Source organism: Amblyomma mixtum, chromosome 3, assembly GCF_055824585.1.
Source record: "Amblyomma mixtum isolate Tamu chromosome 3, ASM5582458v1, whole genome shotgun sequence".
Lineage (NCBI taxonomy): Eukaryota > Metazoa > Arthropoda > Arachnida > Ixodida > Ixodidae > Amblyomma > Amblyomma mixtum.
In genome coordinates, this window is record NC_143014.1 from 50,903,056 (window position 1) to 50,926,265 (window position 23,210).

At 45.0% G+C, this 23,210-nt stretch overlaps 1 protein-coding gene across 3 annotated transcripts in view; it reads left to right on the top strand.

Moving 5' to 3' along the window:
• Spn (protein phosphatase 1 regulatory subunit spinophilin) overlaps nucleotides 1-23,210 on the top strand; it is a 68,124-nt gene that overhangs the window by 12,924 nt on the left and 31,990 nt on the right. For all 3 annotated transcript variants that reach the window (XM_089579136.1, XM_089579137.1, XM_089579135.1), the window contains 4 exons: nucleotides 2,767-2,887; nucleotides 6,400-6,504; nucleotides 13,835-14,110; nucleotides 16,057-16,411. In XM_089579136.1, coding sequence (XP_089435262.1) covers nucleotides 2,767-2,887; nucleotides 6,400-6,504; nucleotides 13,835-14,110; nucleotides 16,057-16,411 — 857 coding nt within the window. The remainder of the gene's footprint in view (nucleotides 1-2,766; nucleotides 2,888-6,399; nucleotides 6,505-13,834; nucleotides 14,111-16,056; nucleotides 16,412-23,210) is intronic.

The following is a 23,210-nucleotide window of genomic DNA, read 5'->3' on the forward strand; positions in this document are numbered from 1 at the left end:
GTTTTTTTTTTCTTGGTTCATGTTTAGTGCACTTTAGATACAGAATTACTGATGCAACTTTGACTCTTGGTGTTGAAAACCTTGGTATAATTATACAGTTATAGACTACAGGACTTCATTTGTGTGTGCTGGTTAGAGTAGATATCTTGTTCTCTCAGCTTTTGTTTTTTTTCTTAGAAAATGTGGAATTGAATGGTTTTATTAGTTGGCTCACTTGATTATATAAGGGGAGAGTTAAATTCTATGAAAGTGGTGGCAGTGGTGACAGTGGTGGCATTGTTGGCAGCAGTCTGGGAATAGGCTTTTGGTGATTCCTTAGAGTAACATTGTCGCATGCTGCTGCATACTGGGAATATCACTGAATGTCTTTTGTATGCATTCTGTAATCCTCGAAAAGCAGAAAAATTTCAGTGGATTCAAGCAGTGGTGGCGATTGATTTTTTTTTTTAATTGACCACCTAGCCTGCAGCTGTGGAACTCGTGCATCATGTCCAAGGAGCTGAAATTGCCGTTTTGTGAATTTGTAGATAAAAATAAGAATGTTTCCACCAACTAACAGGTTTCTCCATACTTTTGAGTACTGATATGCATGTCAATTTTCTGTTTGTCCGTCAGCAGTGAACTTGTAGCGAGCTTTCGATTATGATCAAATATGCACTAAAACCCTATTGATACGTTCCCGGTTCTTAAGCTCATAACTGCTGTCATTGAAAATATCCAATAGAGTTAAACTATTCTTCCGGTTAATACATTCCCAGATAACAATTACAGGCTACTGTGTTTAAGGGGGGATGAGGGGATCGAAGGCAACTTTTCTATTTTTCGGCTTAGAGTGATGAAATTTGGCACACTGGCTTAAAACAGCATCAAACAATCAGATATAAACTTTCACAATGACAGCTTCAGTAGGTTCCCTCTTATCACTGTTTATATGTTGTCCCCATGTTGCTTGCTCGTGGAAAGCCTAGCATGACAAAAAAACAGGCTACAGGTCTGTAAATGCTTTCAATATTTACTAAGAAGTGTGGTGTAAGTCAAGACTCTCTTAATCTTTTTTTAAAACTTCTCTGCTCTTTTTTTAAAGGGCCCAATATGCACCTTCTTTTATGTCTCTAATGTATCATGCTCTAATTGCCGTGTAATAAAAACATGTGAGCCTAAATGGTAAATCTGAGACTGTCTTGACACAGACCACATTTCAGCGATCACAACAAAACAAACGAGGTAAAAAGCCATGCACCCATGGCTGTGCTACGCTTTCCATGGGCAAGGTGTTAAGCATAAAACAAACTTTCGAGAAAACAAGCCGGAAAGTTCTAAGCTAACACACACTGTCTATGTGTGGATGCCGACAAATATATTTATTTGGAGCGCTTAAAGTTTATATTTGGGTGAAATATTTCAGTACAACATAGAAACAGTGTTGGAGATGCCAAAAAGTGTACTTTTCAAAAAGTGACTTTTTTCGCGATTTTTGCGATCTGATCCCCACATCCCCCCTTAAAATTTTGACAGAGTCTGGTCTTAAAGTACATTAATGACCAGCTCCATATGTGCAACTGCACATGTGCAAACAGTCAAGTGGACCAAACATCGAGAGATGCGTGAAAAGATGGAACGCAGTGGCAGTCGCCCTCTGTGGTGGCTTGTCTGCAATGTCTAGGTGCAAAGGGACTAAGCACACATGCACAAAAAATGCGTCAACATATGAGCGGGTTCTTGCGGGGACGCGACATGAAGACAAACACAGCGGCTCCTTCACAGTGCCCAAGGGCAAAGGGGCGAAGCATCTGATAACTACAACGATGTGCTGACGTGCGAGCAGGCGGGATCTTGGGGATGCAGCATGAAAAACAAACACCATGGCAGTCTGCTGCGACAGCGGCTTCTCCGTATTGCATTGGTTCAAGGGGGCGAAGCATCCAAAAACTCTAAGGAAGAGACGTTTTAGCTACTTTCGCCTATGCTGTCAGTGTACTGGATGTGTTGCGAAGTTTCTTGCGCGCTCAGGACAACAAAAATGCAAACTGAATTCCGCAAGCACTAGAAGAGAAGCTGTCTAGGCCTTGTGGCAAGAAATGGTAATCTACAATTTTTATGAAGTGCAGTTATTTATAAATGCCTTTGTACCTCATTCAACAGCTAAATTTTTTTAAATTAAGCGGTTTGGATGGTATGTTTTCCTTGATTGTTTTTTTCCTGCATTTTTTTTCTTTTTTTCGGTGCAAGTAATGGCGTATCCCAATCGGCAATCCGGAGTAGCTCTTTGAATCCGCGAAGGAGCAAGATATGCGTCATGGTCTAATCAGAGCTCAGGATCTGAATTCAGATCACCCATTGAAACATGGTCTTCAGTTTCAATTCGGATCAGGAGCAAAAACATTTGCTCCTGATCGCCATCTGGCCTATGCCATAAGACGTCTGCAAAAGTTACATAGTTGCAACCTTGGATCACTGTTCTCTCAATCTAGCTGGACTTGGCATTCCCTTCAATTTATCTTTGTATTGTGTGCATTTTTTAGCGGTGCTTTTCATATTTTGTTGATATAAAGATGACGTGCACTTCTGGTATACTTTGGCCTGAACAACGCTGTCGCATTGAGAGCTTTTATGCAGCAGATACGCTGTAGGTTGTGTCACTTTATTCCATTTTTCACTTATGCCGAGTGTTGTTACCTTATGATCAAAACATGATGAATGGGCTGTGTAACACGTGCCAGTTTGCCGTTTGGAGTGCAGTTGTGCTTTGCTTCCCTCTGTGTGCAGGGCCTGAAGGGCTGGGCCTCAGCATCATTGGCATGGGAGTTGGGGCTGATGCTGGACTAGAGAAACTGGGCATTTTCGTGAAGACTATAACAGAGAATGGGGCTGCATACAAGGACAACAGGTACTGAAGGACTGTTCTTTTATTGTCTCTGCAATTGGGCAGCTGTGCATACGGTTATCTGCCTGCACATTATGTGTGATACAGGAAATACATGCAAAAAAAACATGCCATTCCCATAGCATACATTGTGAACTGCTCTGTATGCTGGGCCCCTTCAGCTTCGTTATACGTTATAATGAGGATAAACTCTAGTATTCAAAAACTATTCGAAGTTTCAAATATTTGCCCATCCCTGCTTATGTTCCATCATTGCTTAAGCCTTGTGTTCCCAGTCTTTTGTTTATTGAATTTCAGTTAAGTGGGGAGCCTGGTCTTGAAAACAAAATTTTATTAATGTAGTGACAATTATGAAATCTTCAGGAAATGTGTATTTTTGCTTACCTATTCTAAATATGTCATTTAATTTCAGGTAAAACAATTCCTTGAGTACTTATGTAATTGTTATGTAAGATTTTCATGAAGAGAAAAGAAAATTTCAAGAAAATTTTCTGCAGAAAACTTGCTGTAATGTATGTTATGGGTTCTGTTGACATAAAGGAATGCATTAAGAGTTATGAAGTTGTCACTTCACAAATGTGAAGAAAAGTTTGTAAGTAAAAGCTCGTTAATTCGAACTTCACGGGACCGGGAAAAAAGTTCGAATTATCCGATGTTCAAAATATCGAATGACCGTGAAAAAACTGACAAGACCCATTTGCATCACGGTATATATATACTCGCTTAAGAACCCACCCCCTCGCATAATGAACCCACCCACCCCCCCATTTTTGCCTAAGAATCTGAAAAAAAAAAGCGTCAGTCGCTAACGCTTCCCTTTGTTTGGCACCCTCCCCCCAACGCATTTCTTGGCGGCGCCGCGCCAAGATGCTGCGCAGTGATAAGATCAGTGTATTTGCTTTTGACGTTAGCTCTAGCAAGGGGGGAAGCCAACTTTGGCAGAGTGCCAAGAGCGTGTCCGGTTACGCCTTATCATGCCATTGGCGATTTGTGCGGAGGCTGTCTACTGCCACTCGATGATTGGAACCTGCAACAGGAGGGAACGAGGGAACGCTTTTTGCAGCGAACCATGCTAAAGCTAAAAGCCCGCATCATGCATCATGATTGCGGCTGGCCGCGTTGGCGACTGATGCGTGGAAGGATGGTCGACACTCGCGAAGAAAAAAAGAAGTTTTCCTCACGTAATTTGTAGTAATTTGTAGCGCTCCTCCAAAGTCATAGCCTTCACAGAGGTTGGCTGGGACCGCGCAGACAGTACTTATCCGTACTTCCGAATTAACAGGGCTCAAATTAGCGAGTACAGTCGAACCTCGATGTAACGAACCTCAATGTAACGAAATTCGCGATGTAACGCATTTTTTTCATTTCCCAATCACTTCCCCATTGAAAACCATGTATTTTTTTTCGCGATTTAACGAAGTAATTTTGCTCCGCACTTTCGATGTAACGAAGTCCTTGCGCATCGCATGCATGTGCCAGGAGCTACCTTGACAATCGAATGAGAGCTAAAAGTTTAGCCGAGACGAAACGCAGTTTGTATTTGCCCTTTTACGCGCCAATTTTGCCGGCAGTGTGCGAGAACGTACCGCCGCGCCATCTGTCGTGCGCATACAAAGCCCGCGGCATGGAAGTTTGAAGACGCGCCGCGCCATGATGCCACTGGCGAGCTGTAGACTCTGAACGTGAAAGCGCAAACCGGAATTTTCTTGCAGCGTCCGTTCGTTTTTTTTTTTTTTTTTGCGTGCGATGTCCTCGTAGGCGAGTGGCGAAGGGGGTAGAGGGGAGGCGTGGCGTGGGAGGCGCGCGCGGTGCATTCTGGGTGGGCGGCTTCGGCACGCTCTCGGCGCGGCCCGCGCGAAATGCAGCCGGCTGCATGGGTTCGGCGCGCTCTCGGCGCGGCCCGCGCGAAATGCAGCCAACTGCATTCCGCGTCAGAGCGCGCCGGTAGCCGCCGAACACGCTGGCGATCGGGCGCCGCTGTTTCGCGGACGTGACGTCGCCGTGCCACGCGCGCACGCGCGCTCGCGCTACGTCGGAGTATAACCGCGCCGCGAGCACAATCCCACCGCGCCGGCGTGAGCGATGCGAACATTTTTCTTTATTTTTCTCTGATGCGTCCCCGGCTGCAAATGTTCAATGCTGATGATGATGATACCAGTAGCGACATCTTGTGGCGGCTTTCAGTACTAGGCGCTGCGCTCGTTCTTTTGCTATGTGCACACGGAGAAAAATGATGCCGTCGCGGTGTTTGCTATCACTCATGCTCCTGATGTAGAAAAAAACATCCGGTGCCCTTGTTAGCGATACTATTACTCGATTTTCTTGTGTATTTCCTCAATAAGTGATTTACAAGTTCCCATCAACAAGCAGTGTTCCTGAACCAGTTATACTTTATTTTGACAGCTGAAACATGGGAACCTCGACGTAACGAAATTCGCGATGTAACGAAATTTTCGGCTGCAAGTAGGACTTCGTTATATCGAGGTTCAACTGTACTTAGTTGCGAGTTCCGGAGGTTGAGGTTGCGCGGGAAGAGAGAGAGCCCCGGCCCCTGTGCCGGTGATGGCGCCATTTAAGATTTACCCACTCTTCCGCGGTTTTATGTAGTTCCATCTTCTGTCCCTGTGTAGGACATGCGCAGCCTCTAATTATTCGGAGGTGCTTTTTTTTTTTTTTGGCCTCTTGCTGTGTGCCAAGCCGCCCAGACTCAGCGGCGCATAGTTCAATTATCCGTAGCGGAAGCAACTCGCTTTCGCATTAACGGGCTTTTTTATACACAGATCTCTATGGAGCTTGGCCGGACCAAGGAGTGTAGTTCGAATTATCCGAAATTCGAATTATCGAGGTTCGAATTAACGAGCTTTCACTGTATTCCTGTGTCTGAAGTGGCAGCTTTAATACCCGTATTGCATTCCTTTATGTCAAGAAAACCCATAACATACATTTCAGGTAGTTTCCTGCAGAAAATTTTCTTGAAAGCTCTTTTCAAAAAACTTGCTTAACAATGCATGAGTGCTGAAGGAATTGTTTTACATTAAATTAAATGACATATTTAGAATCGGCACACAAAAATGCATGCTCCTTGAAGATTTCTCAACTGTGACTGCATTAATAAAATTTTTATTTTTTCAAGACCAGGCGCCCTCCTTAACATTTGACCACTGCTACACCAACTAGTAGCGTACGTAGCTAAGGGATTGCTTGAAGTAAACCAACATCTTAGTTGTATGCTTAGTTTTGACTGTAGTTGAAGTTGGTGGCATTGCATCATGTGAAGCTCTTTAAATAAAAATTCGCTTGTATACAGTTTGTATTTTTAATCACTTATTTTCTATCATTGCACTTAATCTACAGGTTTGGCATTGTATATGTTGCTACTGTATGGTTTAAGAGCCAAGATAATCTTATTTTGTCAAAGTTGAGAAATAAAATTTGAGATTGCTACTATATTTTTTTGCCTTGTGACCAGGGTGGTCTAGTGTGCAGATTTGCCATACGCAACTTTTGTTTTACAGAATTCGTGTCAATGACCAGATAATTGAAGTGGATGGAAAATCTCTGGTTGGTGTCACACAAGCCTATGCTGCTTCAGTTTTGCGAAACACATCTGGTCTTGTGCGGTGGGTTTTCACTATCTTCGCTCACTTGAGTGATGTTTCTAATTTGAGGATCCATTTCGTAGTTTTCTAATGTGCAGGTTGTTGGTTTGTAAAAGTAAATTATTCAGCCAGTTTCTGGATAATTTTAGTCTTCGCAGATTAAAACTTGAATGCTTTTTGTCCTCCATCTCCATGACATATTTGTTACCAGAGATTTCAAGTTTCAAGTTTATTTAAAACGCGCATAGTAATACAATTTGGTGTTATTTTGGATGTTATTGATTGCATCTGTTTTCCTGATTAAATTGTTTGTGCCTTATACCGGGAGTTTCAGTGAAAACTTTCAAAATTATCAAAAATAGGCTTTTTAGGGCAAAATTATGGCTTTTGCGGCATGGTATTGCCAGGTCTGGCGGACACCAGAAAACCGGTGAATCATCTTATCTAGTAAGCTGGTTAACTAATTTCTAATAATTAACTTTTGAACTATCTGAGTTAGGCGCCTGGTTGCAGTTGAGATCTGTAGCCGGTCTTTAGTAATAGTAGCCGTATCAGTTTTTAGAAATTAGAAAACGCGATTACCCTTGGCGCTGTGGCTCGGCAAAATTTGGCTTTTTTGACTAGTTACGTGCACTGGAGGGGTTGCTTTTCCTGCATGCTTTCAAAAGCGCATGTATTTTTGCACGATGCAGCCAAACTTTGTCGAACCACAGTGGCAAGGGTAATTGCGTTTTCAAAATTCTAAAAACTGATATGGCTATTACTAACGACTGGCTACAAATCTCTTAATTACAACTAGACGCCTAACTCTACTAGTTAAAAAGTTAATTAAAAATGACTTCACCGGCTTACTACCTAAGACGATTCACCTGTTTTCTGGTGACCGCCAACACTGGTAATACTATGCCGCAAAAGCCATATTTTTACCCTAAAAAGCCTATTTCTGAAAATTTTTGAAAGTGTTCGCTGAAACATCCGGTATAAAAACAAGCCAGTTGGTTATTAGCAGTCCAATTATTTTGCTTCATAAATTGCGTGGCAAGCTGTGTTTTGTGACAAGGATAGCCTGATAGCAATCTGGAATCGTTTTTCAGCCTTAAGAATTAAGGCATCGGGACGAATCTGTGCTACTAAAACCCAGTGCTAGTTGCTGATGAAAGGGACATTAACATGGATACTATGTGCTCAGCAGCTTTGGTATGCTATTTGCTGTGTTGAATATGTGTAGCTCGTAAAAATTACTGAACCATTCTGCATGTTGCAGAATTTTTGATGCATTTTCACTGTCATGATAGGAATGCACAGCAGTTCTGTAAGCTGATAGTGCTAAATGATGGCTAAACAAAAAGTAAATGCTCTGGAAACCATGGTATGTTTGGGATTTGTAAGAAGAACCCTTATGGGAGCCATGATTGAAATTTTTTAAACTCTGAAATTACTGTGCAAGCTTTGCATTTTGTGTGTCACAACCACATTGCGTATGGGCCAGGGTGATCTAATTGTGACAAGTTTCAGAAACCATTTGTCCCAAGTGTATTATTGTTCTGCTTTGGACTGGGCTGATCTAGTGTGCTGCACTGCTGCATGCCACATTTGTTACAGCATTTGTGTTAAAGATGCCTTGGAAATACAGTTGATCCTGGAAATATGTACCGTATTTACTCGCATAATGCTCGCACTCGCATAATGCTCGCACCCCCCACATTGCCTATCGAAAATTGGAATTTTTTTTTTCCTCGCATAATCATCGCATCCCCAACATCACTCGACAGAACTAAGGAAAAGTGCATGCACTATCAAAATATAGCATTACCAAACTAATGATAAAAGGACTAACAGATACAAAGGAGCGGATGACCCAGCTACAGCCTAAGACAACTACAGCTCAGATAGGAAAGAAAATGATTACTTCAAAGCAAAGCGGAATCTTTGGGCTACATAAAAACATTCAAGAGAGCGAGAAGGCGAGAAGGTGTTTCGTCAGTTTTGTTCCGCTGGTACCGCTGCACGTTCTCCCGAGTTCCGCGCATAGTTCTGCCATTTTGCGAAGACTTTCGTAGGCCTCGCTCAGTGCGCGCTACTTTTGTCACCGTGCTCTCGGTGCCGCTTCGCCATGGGGCGATACGCAAGCTACACCGCTGCCTTTAAGCTAAAAGCTGTCGAGTACGCTTTGGAGCACGGCAACCGCGCTGCCAGCAGACACTTCGGAGTCAACGAGTTTTGTGTCCGCTACTGGAGACGGCAGCACGACAAGCTCAAGGCAACCAGCAAGACTTGGCGTGCCTTCCGTGGTCCGAAGACGGGAAAGTTTCCTGGGGTTGAAACTGCACTCCTGGACTACATTAAGGCTCTACAGGCGGATGGTTGCGCCGTGTCAATAGAGCTGATGCGGAACCAGACGCGCATAATTGCAAGGAAAGAAGGCATCTCGGCGCAAGATTTCCGGGCAAGTAACGGGTGGGCCACGCGGTTCATGCGGCGCAATGGACTTTCGCTCAGGAGGCGGACGACGCTTTGCCAGCGGCTACCTGCAGCCTATGAAGACAAGATTGTGGACTTCCATCGCTTCGTGATACGAATTCGGCAGGAAAAAAACTTCTTGCTCTCCCATATCGGAAACGCGGACCAAACGCCCCTCAATTTTGATATGCCGAGCAGCACTACAGTGGAGCAGACAGGTGCGCGGTCTGTGCACATAAGGACGACTGGTGCCGAAAAACAACGATGCACGGTCATGCTAGGCGTGACTGCGGACGGGCGGAAGCTGCCACCATATGTGATTTTTTAGCGGAAAACCCTGCCAAAAGGAAAGCTGCCCTCCGGAATACACGTGCGGGTGCAAGAGAAAGGTTGGATGACGGCAGAATTGATGATCGACTGGTTGAAGACGGTGTGGGCACGGCGACCGGGAGCACTTCTTTGTCCGTCGCTTCTCGTTCTTGATAGCTTCCGCGGTCACCTCATGGACTCTGTTCGCGCGAAGTTGACGGAATTGCGTACGGACATTGCAGTAATACCAGGTGGCCTCACATCGATGCTGCAGCCTCTGGACGTGTCTTTGAACAAGCCGTTCAAAGATAACGTTCGGAGGCTGTATGCAGAATGGATGGCCGAAGGCCAACACGCTCTTACGCCGGGTGGCAAGATAAAGAGGCCATCTGTGGAGCTGCTGTGCAGCTGGGTAGCAGATGCATGGAGCATGATTGGCGCTGACGTGGTCGTGAAGAGTTTCAAGAAAACTGGCATTTCCAACGCCCTGGACGCGACAGAAGACCACTTGGTGTGGGACGAAGATGAAGAGGGTGAAGCTGAGGAAGCCGACGAAGCAGCGACCAGCGATAGCGATGGCAATGTCGACGTGGACTCCGCGGACTCTGAGTGATGGTGATGTTGCGGGCGGCCAGCCTTCGCAAATAAAGTGTTTCTGCAGCTAGTGTTTGTCGTCTCTGTGGTTTTATTACAAACGTAAGTCCTGCTTGCAATTGAAGTTTTGGTTAAATTTACAATAGCTGGCTTGAGAACCCCGGTTCACAGCCTATTTACATTTGCTTTCAGCACTCCAAAGCATTGTTCAAAAATTTTCCCCGCGTAATTATCGCACCCCCTAACTTCGCACCGATTTTCTGCGAAAAAAAGTGCGAGGATTATGCGAGTAAACACGGTATATCGAACTCAAAGGGTATCACGGAAGAGTTAGACAGTGTACTTACATTATTATAGCATGAGTTTCTTTCCTCTCTTCGTCGGTTTCAGAATGCATCTCGTGTTATATTAAGAACCAAGATATAAATATAACACGAATTTTTCCTCACTTCTTAAGATAGCTACAGCAATCTTCACCACTAGACTCAGGAGCTGCTAGGGGAAGCCAACTTTTCGTAGACCTAGGGGCTGCGTGGCACGTTATTGGGTGGGGACAGGCAAGGAGAGGGTGGTTATGAACAGGAAAAGAAAGCTCCGTGGGCCATTGAGAAAGAGGTCGCTCTGAAAGGGCCATGTGGGAAAGGAAAAAAAGGATGAGTGACGCACGACTGGGGGGGCAAGGGGCAGTACACACGGCGGCGATGGCAGCTGCTGCTGCATGGGAGACTGCGTGCGTTAACATGTCTGAGGCTTTGCTATGGTCGATGATGTCGCCCACATTCTCTGAAGTGTTGCCTCTGAAATAAAATTGTCTTTTCCATTTCTTCTGTATTTTTACGTGTCATCTCCGTGTTTATGAGCCCTTGGCGCTTCAGCTGTTGCAAAACAGTGGTCGTGTTATTATTCTAATTCTTCCTTTTTGTTTTATTTTTGTGAGGTCTGACTCTCCCCCCTAGCATATAATATTTGTGGTCGCATTAATACATGTCAATACGGTGTGTCGATTATTTGGCATATAAAACATGTCAATAGGTAAGCTTACCTCTAACGTGTAAGCAATAATGTGGTTTACCCACGCTAGCGGTGTGCTTTGTGCAGCAGCATGTCACCCGCCGGCGTACTTCCGCCCGCCGGCCTAGCTTTCTTTGTATCGAAGCTTCAGTGGACAATACTTTGGAACTAGCCACCTCTTATCATAAGAGGTCTAATCCTCTTAACAGTGCACTGTGAATAGAATAATCTCATGAAAGTGGAGGTACACTTAGTTTCCTCAACGCCTTTGGCAGCAAAGCAAGCAGAGCATGCCTGGTGAGAGCTGCCGCTAATCTTCGGCCAGCTGGATTAGCTTCACCGCGTGACTAGCAGTGTGCCAAATGCCAGCTTTCTTGCATAAAAGCGTTGCCGCATGGAAAATGCGTACAAGACTCAAGGCTGCCCTCAAGCGCACCCCACAATCTTGTCATGCCGTGTTACGTGATTTCACAGTGCTACTGCTGGCAGGAGATGTCTAGGGCCACGTAGCCGATCTGTTCTCGCGAGAAGTGATAGCATAAGTGCAGTTAAGAGGAGCTCTACTTGTAGGGGCGGGGCACGGCTTTCTGTATATACTATACCGGGTGTCCCAGCTAAATGTAACCAAACTTTTAAAAAGGTGAAGTGTCCTAGTCCAGTGAAACCAACTCAGGGTTGTTCATAGTCGCGTGGCCTAGTCTTGAGTATTTTTTTCGCTCTTCAAAGTTAATTAATTAGTTGAGTTTAATTAGCTAACTTTTAAATTATTAACTTCAGGAAGAAAGTGTCAATGTAAAAGTTTTAGATCGCCTCGAAAAACCGCTAGTAGTGCTGTTTCCGTCAAGTTACGATTTACGTAGCTTCATTTATTGGCCTTAAAAGAAAGTTGTCACGTGACCAGCGGCTCGCTCACTTCTCTGCCCCAATGTGCACCCAAAGTTTCATCGAGGAGAGGACTTCAGAAAAAAAATGGATTTTATTCGTTAAGGCCTGTCTTGGGACGTTGAAGTGGCACAGTTGTCATGTGGAAGCTTTTTCTTATTGTGCGGGTTATGGTTAAAGGCCGGTAAAAAAACTACTTTACGTAAATAATACTTTGCTGCAAATGCTCACTAAGCTGTTTCTCAAAGCGATCTACAACTTTTCCCTTGACACTTTGTCCCTCATGTCAATAATTAAAAAGTTAGTTAATTAAGCTTAACTAATTAGTCAACCTTGAAGAATGAAAAAATACTGCAGACTAGGTCACGCGACTCTAAACAACCCTCATTTGGTTTCAGACGGCTAGGACACCCCGTATCTTTTAAAAGCTTGGTTATATTTAACTGGGACACCTGGTATATATTTGGCATGTTTCACTGAAGTGAGTTCGGTAAGCACAAACAATAGTGCTATACTTTTGTATGGGATTTTAAAGGGATGCTGTGACTGTTGAATATAGGCACTAATTTTGATATACCATATAAATGTGTGTAAGGGCCGCACCCTGTTTTTTCGAAGGAAATATTAAAAAATAAAATTCACGTTGCACCCAAACTTTCTACAACCCACGCAGGAATAGCCTTCAAAATGCATGCACACAGGATCTTAGAGGGCGCCACCCACAGATGGTGCCCGAGGCCGCGGTTCATCATCATCACAGTCGTCAACGTTTTCCTCCGCTGCGAGCTCTCACTATCCAATCGGCATCAGTATCACCAGCTCCAGCTTTTTGTGGCTGTCGAAGGCTACGGGAGTTGTGTTAGTGTGTAGCGTGTTAGTTCATCGTAGTTGTGGCTCTTGTGTACTGCCACCGAGCGTTGCAATTTTAGCACGATGGGCAACCAGCACCTTAACAGCTAGACGGCTGGGAGTTTGCTCTCGAACATGGCAAGCGTGCGGCGGGAAGGAAATTCGACGTGGCTGAGAAGTGCGTCCAATGATGGTGCAATCAAAAGGATGCATTGAGGAACACAAGCTGCTAAAAGCATGCTTTCCGAGGCAAGCCGTGCAATTTCCCGAACTGGAATAAGAGCTGCTCCCCTATGTGATGGAAGTGCGGAACAAAGGCTACGCATTGAGAACGGACATGCTGCGCAACTTCTTGTGGGATGAGCATGCACCTTAGCACAGCAGCAGCTCGTAGTCTAAAGACTCTGCGAGTGACGATAGAACACAGAATAAATGCCACTCATTCCTTGATTGGTGTGTTTTTTAAGGAAAAAATTTTTTTTTGCACATCGCGTGTATGGGCCGCACCTCGAAAATTTCCCCTCGAATTTGAAAAAAAAAAAGTGCGGCCCTTTCACGAATTTATGTGGTATCTGGAATCGACTGTTGTAGGGCATGTACTGCGTTGTTGCTGTTAAAGAATTCTACTTTGTTGATTATGAGTGGAGCCTTTGGAGCCAGAGTAGTTTTATTCTTTTGGCCGTTATTTCCATGTCTGTGATAGAGCCCAGTGTGGTGGTCCACGACACAGTAAAGCCACATCTCATTTCATACGTGTTTCTTTCATGTCTTTTTTTTTTTTGTCCTAACTGCACTCAAATCTTTTTTATTTAGTGCATATTCTTTAACTCTGCATTGCTCGCTATCTTGTTATGATATAATTATCTTAGGACAGACATTGGCTATTTTATATTATACAGCACTATGAGATATGGCAAGAACGTGGTGCGTAGAGTGAGCTTAGTTTTCTGTTGCGCACCACGTGTGATGATGAAACTTAGGTGGTTGGTTCCTGGTCAGGTCTTCTTTGTGCTGATTGACTCTTATCTACAGTCTTGCAGGGTGGTCCATAGCTTGTTTAGCCTTTTAGCAATTGAAAGCATACTTTTTTTGTTCTAAGTGTTGTTATTTAGTTAGGTCGTTGTGAACATGAGCATTCTTTTCTTTGTAACTTGCCAGTCATACTGCGGTGTTTGACGCATGGAATTCACACAAACGAGCTCTGGTCTGTTTTTTCATTGAAGTGCCTGCTGGTTTTGCTGTGCAGGTTCCTGATTGGGCGTGAGCGGGACTCTACCAACAGTGAGATAGCGCAGCTGATCTACCAGTCGATTCAGGCAGACAGGGAACGGGAGGCCCGGCTCAAAGGTGTAGCCCAGGAGGCAGGGCCTGGCAGTGGGCTGGACTCCCTTGCTTCGACTCCTGATGACGAAGTGGATGAACTAGCCCCTGGCGCCAGCTTCGAGCTGTCAAATGACAGCAGCGACTCCCTCTCACCTGATGCTGACCCAGATAACATACGGCTGCGGTTCAAAGAAACACAGTTAGTGCCTTCTGACTTCCATTTATAGGCAGAGAATTTGTGGAAGTGAATGGAGAGCCAGTGGAAGACTTGAAGTTCACCTTGGCCCAAGAAAGTTTGTCAGGCAAAATCAAACCTCGAAACAATGATGATTTGTTTTTTTTTTGTTTTTTTTTTTATGTGAGAAGAGTCGTCCATTCAGAGTTTGTTCCGCAGTGTCACAGTTAATCAGGCTTTCTACTTGGAAGTTTTGAAAAGATTGCACAACAGTGTGCGGTGGGAGCGGCCTGATTTGTGCGAGTCGGGTGTCTGGATTTTCCATCATGACAGCGCCCCTGCTCATGCAGCCCTGTCTGTAAGGCAATTCTTGACCAAAAATGGTATGACCCCCATACTCACCTGTCTATGCCCCCTGTGACTTTTTTTGTTTCCTAGAATGAAAAGACACACGAAAGGAAAGCGTTTTGCTAATGTTGCTGAGGGGAAAAAGACGACTGAGATGCTGTCAAGCATCACAAAAGATGAATTTAAACAATGTTTTGAAAAATGGAATGAAAGATTAGACAAGTGTATTAGTGCAAGTAGAGAGTACTTTGAAGAGGATTGAAGGTATAGTATGTGCTTAAAATGGGAATAAGTAAGTTCAAACAAAATTAAGTTTTTTTTTTTTGGGGGTGCCCCCTTGTACATGTGTTCTCTACATGCTGCACGCCCTTTATGGAGCCCATGCACCTGGTCATTGGGGTCCCTGTTCTCCTCTCCACTTGCCTGTCCTCTGACTGTCATCCACTCCTGTCCACCTATCACCCTCTCCCCTGACCACACTCCAGCTGTGCTTTCTTCCTTTCTGCATTCCACTCTGGCCAATGCCTAATCTTGTACTCAAAGCTTTGTGCTAACGGGGCCCATACAAAGAAAATGAAACTTAAGTTATTAATTATAATGGATTTCAGAATCTGTCCAGTAATTGTAGAAGGATTTGAGAATGGTTGTCTAAGCATTCAAGTCATTTGCACATAGCTGTTGCAGTGTGATGCACCCAAATGAAATACGGTGCTACTTAGTCTGCTGTGCTTTTGCTGTTTTTCCTTGGTGTCTGTAATGCCTGTCTTATTGCACTTATAAGCTGTCTTCCTCAAATGTGCAGTCAGGCAGCTGTGTAATGACATAACTATTTAATGGTAAGTTAGGCAATGGAGTGTCTGTGTAACGGTAGGGCTTTTGTAGTCCATTAATCCAAAAGGGCTGGGAGAGTGAGACTTGTCTTGGCAGGCTGTTCTAAGAATGCTACAAGTGCACCCTCTTGTGGCTGGCTTTCGTAGTATGAATGAGACTCGTCTGCTGTTTTCCATTTGTCATGTGGTGGCATTTTGAGGCATTCTAGAACTTTCTCTTCACTTCAAATCGTTGCTGCTTTGCAAGCAACTGCTAAATGCGTATGTGTGTAAGGTAGCTTTGACAAAAAAAAAAAATACAAAACCGTAAGCTGTATAGCTTTCCTTTGTAGCCGTATGGCTGCGCTCGGGTGGACGTCAATGAGTAATTACTCCCTTATTACGTAAGACTCCTTATACTGGATGCTATGCTTAGTTTGCTGGTATGTTTTTATGGTGATACAAACCACGCAAAGAAGTCACCACTGGGGCTCAGTGGTTATGGCGCTCTGCTGCTGACCCGAAAGATGCGGGTTCAATCCCGGCCGTGACGGTGGAATTTCGATGGAGGCGAAATTCTAGAGGCCCGTGTACTGTGCGATGTCAGTGCACGTTAAAGAACCCCAGGTGGTCGAAATTTCCGGAGCCCTTCAGCTACGGCGTCCCTCATAGCCTGAGTTGCTTTGGGACATCAAACCCCCATAAACCATAAACAAACTAAGCAAAGTACTGTATGCTATTCTATGTGAAGTTTGCAGGCTGGGCCTCTGGTAGCCCTTTTCTTCCCCTCTGATGTGTGGTGTGTGTGGGCAGGTACCGCTTGGCAGTGGCCGAGGCAGAGGCGCGCTCAGTTCGCGAGCGGCTGTCGCTGGCTGAGGGCGAGCGGCGGGACCTGGGCCGCCTGCTGGAGGGGGCCCAGGGCCGGCTGCAGGAGGCGGAGGCGACTGGCCAGGCATTGCGCCTGGAAGCAGCCCAGCAGCGCCAGGCAGCACACGAGCTGCGTGAACGCCTGGCCGCCCTTGAAGCCAAGTATGCACGGGCAAAGCGTTTGCTGCGGGACCTGCAGCAGCGCGCCCATGAGGCACGTCAGCGTGAGGAGTACCACCTGCACCAGCTGCACGAGAAGGACCACGAATACAATGCCCTTGTCAAGGCCCTTAAAGACAGGGTACACATTTCTGCCTTCCTGCTTATTTCTTCTTTTGTGACAAGTCCGACAGCCGTGCCTGTTGTGCGTGCAGGCTTTAAAGGGACACTCAGAGCAAGCCCATCCAACAGTTGTTCTCAGTAAAGATTAATTCTGCTGACCTTTCTGGGTAGGTTGAGGTTTGTTAGGTAGCAAAAAAATGCATTTATACCGTATTTACTCGCATAATAGGCGCACTTTTTTGCCAGAAAATCCGGCTCAAAGTTCGGGGTGCGCCTATTACGCGGGGTAAAATTTCCGGAAATTTTTCGACTCGCAAAATTGAACACACCGCGTAAACGCACTCGTGTACGGGCCGCACCCCGTTTTCGCGAAGAAAATGTTAAAAAAAAAAAAAAGATCCGTGTAAGGGCCGCACCGAAACTTTCTGCGACACACGCGGGAATAGCCTTCGGAATGCACGCGCCGAGGCCTCCGCGATCGGCTCCGGCTGCGCGCAACGGGCGCTTGATCGCGGAGGCCACACACGTGCACAGAAGCTTTCAGACCCCGCCCACGGAGGGTGCCCAAGGCCAAGCTCATCATCATCATCATCGTTTTCCTCCGCCGCGAGCATGGCCGCGAGCATGGCCGCGAGCTTTCGCTATCTATATCGCCATCAGCATCTCCAGGTCGTTTTTTTTTTTTTGTTGTTGTTGTTGTCAAGTGCCGGGATTTGCGGTAGCGCGATAGTTATCGTGGTTTATGGCTTTGCCGCGGAGCGTTGCTGTTTTAGCTCGACGGGCAAGCACCTTAACAGCTACACGGCTGGGAGTTTGCTCTCGAACACGTCAAGCGTGCGGCAGGTCGGAAAATACGACGTGGCCAAGAAGTGCGGCAGTTGCGACTGCGGCGTCCCTAAATTTTCGTACGCGACTCCAAGCGCCGAGGTTTTCGTGGGCCTAAGTCGGGAACGTTTCCGGCTGGAGATGAAGCTTTCCAAACAGACGTTTAAAGTGAGCATCCCTGAAAACTGCGTGCGGCTGTTCTACGCGATGTCGTTGTACGTGCTGTGGGTCCGCAGCAGCTGCGACGGCAGCAGCACTAGTAGGGACTAGTAGTTAGTTCAGCAAAAACTTTGTTAAAATAAAGATTGGGAAGCGGGGGGTGGCGAGGCGTCGGCTTGCAATCGTGTAAATACAGTATTGATCACAGTGCAGAGTTCAGGGTGCGCCTATTATGCGCGGAAATAAAAAAATCTGATTTTTCGCGCCCTAACTAGGGGTGCGCCTATTATGCGAGTAAATACGGTAAGTAAGAAAATTGCTTTTTAAACTGTTCTTGCAGCTCAATTCAAACTTGTGACGTCCACACTGAAAAGGACTTAGTGATCACTGTTTTGGAGTTAGTGGCGGTGTTGCTTAGCCTCTGGGACCTGTGCCCAAAAACCTGGCTGGTGATGGCAATACTTGCGTTTCATTTCTTGGCCTTTTCTAGCCTATGTTATGCTAGTGGCTATTTATTAATAAAAGTAAAAAACAATGGAAGGAAGAGATAAACGTTAAAAGAGTAGAAAACTGAGCTAGTTGGTTCATACTGCTTGGTGGGAACAGCCGAAATAACAAAATGCGAACACAGAAAGGAACACACAGAACGTAGACGAAGACGTAGACGGCTTTTCCCACCAAGAAGGAAGAGATGTTGCTAGCCGCGGCATCTGCCATCGAAACCTGAAGCACCTGAGCTGCGGCTAGCGAGAATAAAAGGACAGGGAGAAGGAAAGACAGTTAGGAGCGATAGTAAGCACCATTTTCAGTGAAAATAGCTTCTGTGTTGCTAGGATGCTGTAATTATGGACACAGGCCATCATCAGTTTGTCCCGTCCTTAGTATCCCATTAAGAGATAATGGAAAAACTGCGCCCATCTGGAAGTGCGTTATGACTGTTTTTCTTCAAATCTTTTCAGTATGTGCTGCCTCATTACAGTCATTATGGCTTGGTGATCATTTAACACACACAAACTAATATGTTTAGAAGCTTTGGCTAAGAGGTAACTGATTATACTACATCTGGACTGAATGGCTATATTAGGCCGCAACGGTAACCCTCTGCACCACACCCTCATCTCTTCAATTATGTTGTTATAAGAGTAAATAACTTCCTTGCACGTGCTTGCATGTTTACAACAGATCTGTGGTTTGTGCCAAAAAAAGAATGCACCTCTCACTTTGACACTAGTGATGGTTTACTTAGTCTAGCCTATCGCAGCAGCTGCAGATGATGAGATTGACAGAGACCGCCACAAAATGAATGTGTATAATTTGATAAAACCTTAAAAACCTAGGGAAGGGGATGAGGGGCTCGTTATAAATATGAAAGAAGCCAACAGCCACAGAAACCAAGGGGCACAGGGGATTTTTTTTTTTTTTTTTTTTATTTAATTTATTTATTTTGCGGTGTTGATCAATTTATAATATTACTGAATATGTTATCGCTTAAAGCTAATTGATTAGAAAAGCAGAAGAAAAAACAACCACTGCCGCCGGTGGGATCCGAACCCACGACCTCCGAATTACGCGTCCGGTGCTCTACCTCTGAGCTACGGCGACGGCTGTCCAATCTTCTGCTTTCGGGGGTATTTATGTTTACAAGTAACCTAACCTTGAGAGTGTTCATGAGCGCCACCCACGTTCATAAGCGGCGGACGTGGAACGTCCTGAGTTACCGCAGGTGTGACGTAGAACGTCATCGAACGGAGAGGGTGGAAGCTGCGTGAGAACCCTCTTATGCTTCCTATGGCATCAAGGCTGCCAGAGCCGAGGCCCTCGCTAAGCAATTAAGCAAACAAGGGAAGGGGATGAGGGGCTCGTTATAAATATGAAAGAAGCCAACAGCCACAGAAACCAAGGGGCACAGGGGATTTTTTTTTTTTTTTATTTAATTTATTTATTTTGCGGTGTTGATCAATTTATAATATTACTGAATATGTTATCGCTTAAAGCTAATTGATTAGAAAAGCAGAAGAAAAAACAACCACTGCCGCCGGTGGGATCCGAACCCACGACCTCCGAATTACGCGTCCGGTGCTCTACCTCTGAGCTACGGCGACGGCTGTCCAATCTTCTGCTTTCGGGGGTATTTATGTTTACAAGTAACCTAACCTTGAGAGTGTTCATGAGCGCCACCCACGTTCATAAGCGGCGGACGTGGAACGTCCTGAGTTACCGCAGGTGTGACGTAGAACGTCATCGAACGGAGAGGGTGGAAGCTGCGTGAGAACCCTCTTATGCTTCCTATGGCATCAAGGCTGCCAGAGCCGAGGCCCTCGCTAAGCAATTAAGCAAACAAGGGAAGGGGATGAGGGGCTCGTTATAAATATGAAAGAAGCCAACAGCCACAGAAACCAAGGGGCACAGGGGATTTTTTTTTTTTTTTTTTAATTTAATTTATTTATTTTGCGGTGTTGATCAATTTATAATATTACTGAATATGTTATCGCTTAAAGCTAATTGATTAGAAAAGCAGAAGAAAAAACAACCACTGCCGCCGGTGGTTAGGTTACTTGTAAACATAAATACCCCCGAAAGCAGAAGATTGGACAGCCGTCGCCGTAGCTCAGAGGTAGAGCACCGGACGCGTAATTCGGAGGTCGTGGGTTCGGATCCCACCGGCGGCAGTGGTTGTTTTTTCTTCTGCTTTTCTAATCAATTAGCTTTAAGCGATAACATATTCAGTAATATTATAAATTGATCAACACCGCAAAATAAATAAATTAAATAAAAAAAAAAAAAAAAAATCCCCTGTGCCCCTTGGTTTCTGTGGCTGTTGGCTTCTTTCATATTTATAACGAGCCCCTCATCCCCTTCCCTTGTTTGCTTAATTGCTTAGCGAGGGCCTCGGCTCTGGCAGCCTTGATGCCATAGGAAGCATAAGAGGGTTCTCACGCAGCTTCCACCCTCTCCGTTCGATGACGTTCTACGTCACACCTGCGGTAACTCAGGACGTTCCACGTCCGCCGCTTATGAACGTGGGTGGCGCTCATGAACACTCTCAAGGTTAGGTTACTTGTAAACATAAATACCCCCGAAAGCAGAAGATTGGACAGCCGTCGCCGTAGCTCAGAGGTAGAGCACCGGACGCGTAATTCGGAGGTCGTGGGTTCGGATCCCACCGGCGGCAGTGGTTGTTTTTTCTTCTGCTTTTCTAATCAATTAGCTTTAAGCGATAACATATTCAGTAATATTATAAATTGATCAACACCGCAAAATAAATAAATTAAATAAAAAAAAAAAAAAAAAAAATCCCCTGTGCCCCTTGGTTTCTGTGGCTGTTGGCTTCTTTCATATTTATAACGAGCCCCTCATCCCCTTCCCTTGTTTGCTTAATTGCTTAGCGAGGGCCTCGGCTCTGGCAGCCTTGATGCCATAGGAAGCATAAGAGGGTTCTCACGCAGCTTCCACCCTCTCCGTTCGATGACGTTCTACGTCACACCTGCGGTAACTCAGGACGTTCCACGTCCGCCGCTTATGAACGTGGGTGGCGCTCATGAACACTCTCAAGGTTAGGTTACTTGTAAACATAAATACCCCCGAAAGCAGAAGATTGGACAGCCGTCGCCGTAGCTCAGAGGTAGAGCACCGGACGCGTAATTCGGAGGTCGTGGGTTCGGATCCCACCGGCGGCAGTGGTTGTTTTTTCTTCTGCTTTTCTAATCAATTAGCTTTAAGCGATAACATATTCAGTAATATTATAAATTGATCAACACCGCAAAATAAATAAATTAAATAAAAAAAAAAAAAAAAAAATCCCCTGTGCCCCTTGGTTTCTGTGGCTGTTGGCTTCTTTCATATTTATAACGAGCCCCTCATCCCCTTCCCTTGTTTGCTTAATTGCTTAGCGAGGGCCTCGGCTCTGGCAGCCTTGATGCCATAGGAAGCATAAGAGGGTTCTCACGCAGCTTCCACCCTCTCCGTTCGATGACGTTCTACGTCACACCTGCGGTAACTCAGGACGTTCCACGTCCGCCGCTTATGAACGTGGGTGGCGCTCATGAACACTCTCAAGGTTAGGTTACTTGTAAACATAAATACCCCCGAAAGCAGAAGATTGGACAGCCGTCGCCGTAGCTCAGAGGTAGAGCACCGGACGCGTAATTCGGAGGTCGTGGGTTCGGATCCCACCGGCGGCAGTGGTTGTTTTTTCTTCTGCTTTTCTAATCAATTAGCTTTAAGCGATAACATATTCAGTAATATTATAAATTGATCAACACCGCAAAATAAATAAATTAAATAAAAAAAAAAAAAAAAATCCCCTGTGCCCCTTGGTTTCTGTGGCTGTTGGCTTCTTTCATACTTAAAAACCTAGGTGTCATAGGTGTCATACCACCTTTGTACTACTTATGTGCCTTTGGGATTTAATGAAAGTGAATGCTCTGCTGTGTGGAAGCTGGTGAATTGCATGTTAAGTCAGTTTTTTTGTCAAACAGCTGTACATGGCTTGCTGTTTTACAGAAGTTGGAATCTTGATTTTTGTGGACCTGACTGGAACTCTAGTATGCGAATTTTAATTGCATGACAGCTTGAAAAGGAAAGCAAAATTTGTTATTCAGAAATCTGTGTTCTTTTATCCTGCTCATTAGTAGGTTGCATGTTAGTATAGAGTTTTGTGAATAGTATAGTATAGATAGATAGTATAGAGTTATAGTATAGAGTTATAGTATAGATAGTATAGAGTTGTGTGAATAGCAAAATTTTGTGTGCAAAGCGAATTCTAATATTTTTTGACTACTGCAAAGTTGAATTACAGATTAAATGTTCTGCAAAACGTGGCCCGAAAAAAAAAACATGTTTATTGGAGGTGCGCGGATATCAAATTTTTGGGTGTGACACGAATACAAATAAAAATTGGTTGCAAATCAAATCGAATAATTTCGATTAGCTGTACAGGCAGTTCCAAATGAAGAGAAGTGCTTTTCCACAGAACACAGCTATGAAAAGAAACAGAGAAAGGAAAAGCAAACAGATTTTGATTTTGCCCATCATCGCCATAATTTGCTATACCTGTAAATCCTATCAGGCATTATATAAGAGAATGGGAATTGTGTAGTAGTACTAGCAGCAATAAACTTTATTTGGTAGACTGTCTTGTTTTCAACTGTTTGAATAACAATTGATGTCAGTAAAAAAAAAAAACTCTACTATGACAGTTTGACTTAATCTTTACGTGACGAAGGAGCTTGTCATGAAGGAGCTGTCATGAAGCATTGCAAGGTGGTCAGATCCCTCCTTACTGGAGGACTGACGTCAGCAGTCGATTAATGGTGAGGTAAGGCACTACTGGCGAAATGGACAGAACAGCAACCTGAGCTGCATTGGGAGCAAGACAATCCCTTGCACGCCTCCTTGCAACGCCTAGAGACAAAGCGCCAGCTGTGAAATGCCGCCTGAAATGCAGCCTTCCTGACGACATGTGTTCCACTTATGCCATGCATATTGGTTTTGCCAGACTACAAGCCCTGTGATGGGCCCCACCCACCCAAACACTGTTGTTAATCACGGAGGTGCAGGAACGAAACCATGCCGTTAGGTGTCCCAGTGCATGCGCACTGCATACCGCTGCACTGTATGCAGTGCGGTTGCACGGGCTGGCGTCGAGCTCTGTGGCCTAAGATACAGTTTCTACATTTTGACAAAAATTGAAAGTGATCAAAGTGGTCACCCCGAACAACTACAGTAGCGCATGCGGCCGCAACTTTGTCCCTTCTGCTATTCTCTACAAGCCGGCCGCTTCCTTGCGCGTTCGCATCTTTTCCTAGTGATCTAAAACGAGAGGATTGCTGCCA